At 34.5% G+C, this 1,347-nt stretch overlaps 1 protein-coding gene across 2 annotated transcripts in view; it reads right to left on the bottom strand.

Annotated features, from left to right (window-relative positions):
- The window catches only part of rps6ka2 (ribosomal protein S6 kinase, polypeptide 2), a 59,900-nt gene that overhangs the window by 7,473 nt on the left and 51,080 nt on the right, over positions 1–1,347 (bottom strand). For both annotated transcript variants that reach the window (XM_016566265.1, XM_016566266.1), the window contains one exon: positions 1,033–1,150. In XM_016566265.1, coding sequence (XP_016421751.1) covers positions 1,033–1,150 — 118 coding nt within the window. The remainder of the gene's footprint in view (positions 1–1,032; positions 1,151–1,347) is intronic.

The following is a 1,347-nucleotide window of genomic DNA, read 5'->3' as shown; positions in this document are numbered from 1 at the left end:
TTTCATGCAGTGTGTAACACAGCTCTAAGTGAATGAAAACATCCTGCAAAGTTTTAAATCTGAAAGTGCACCGTGTATAAAGTTATTGTCTCTCAAAAGAAAGAGTCGACTCTGAATCATTGAAATGAGTCGTTTTTAAAACGAATCCCAAGCCGTTTTATGTTGACGTCAACATGAAACATTAGCCTATTGCCCGCCAACTTGTTGGTCTTTTCGCATTGGCCTGAATGAAAATGAGACCAATCGGACCATTCACCGCAGATTAGCGTCACGCAAAGTTTGGGAGTTGTTGAGCAAATAAGATAAAAAATAAATGCATATTATAAGACAATGAAAGTGTTTTTTGACCTTGCATGCATGTCAACCTGTTGTTGGGGACTCCCAAAACCAAAATATGAACCTTTCATTACCCATAATAGGGGCACTTTAATATATATTAAAATGTAATTTATTCCTGTGATGGCAAACTTGAATTGTCAGCATCATTACTCCAGTCTTCAATGTCACGTGAACCTTCAGAAATCATTCTAATATGATGATTTGGTGCTCAATTATTGCTCAGAAATAAATTACATAAAAAAATATATTTATATAGAAAACCGTTATTTTAAAATGCAATAATATTTCAACATATTACTGTTTTTACTGTATCTTCGGTCAAATAAATGCAGTCTTGGTGAGCATAAAAGACTTCTTTTGAGAAAACATGAATTTTTAATTATGTAATTAAGTAGAATTGTAATTATTTCAAGAGTATTTTCAAGAGTTTGACCGGTAGTGTAAATAAATATAAAACTGAAAAGGATAAAACACTTTTCTTACATTTATTTAGTAAATGTGGAAAACATGCCTTTATTATTTATATTAACTAATTTCTGCTTTATTTATTGAATTAAACAGCAAAAAGATGTTAACAACCATATTGAATATTGTCAAAAGGCAGAAAAATGTTGAGAATTTTTTTTTTTGGTTTATGGGCTATATACTGTATTGGCCAGACCTAACCCAACAAGCGAAAATCAGGAAGCTGACCTTGGCTGCATCAGACACCGTGTCCCAGTTGCCTCCTGACAGGGCAAATTTCCCACTGCCAATGCGAGCCAAGATCTCTTCTGGTGTGTCGTCAGGGCCGTTAGCGAAGGGCGTGAAACTGTGGGACAGAACAAGAGCTGAGTGTGTGAAAGAACTTGTGAATGTGCCCTTACAGAGAAAGGGTGAGAAGAGAAAGAAAAGAGTGGCTTTTATTTTTGTAATACCCCCATTTCCACTGTGTTATTTTTAGCGTACACATATGGCTAGGTCATAAGAGTGAGATGATTTTTTTTTTTTTTTTTCAAATGTTCTGAT

This window comes from Sinocyclocheilus rhinocerous, unplaced genomic scaffold (assembly GCF_001515625.1).
Source record: "Sinocyclocheilus rhinocerous isolate Xijiao unplaced genomic scaffold, SAMN03320098_v1.1 scaffold512, whole genome shotgun sequence".
Lineage (NCBI taxonomy): Eukaryota > Metazoa > Chordata > Actinopteri > Cypriniformes > Cyprinidae > Sinocyclocheilus > Sinocyclocheilus rhinocerous.
The sequence above is the reverse complement of the archived record's forward strand: the minus strand, read 5'-3'. Positions and strand labels throughout refer to the sequence as shown.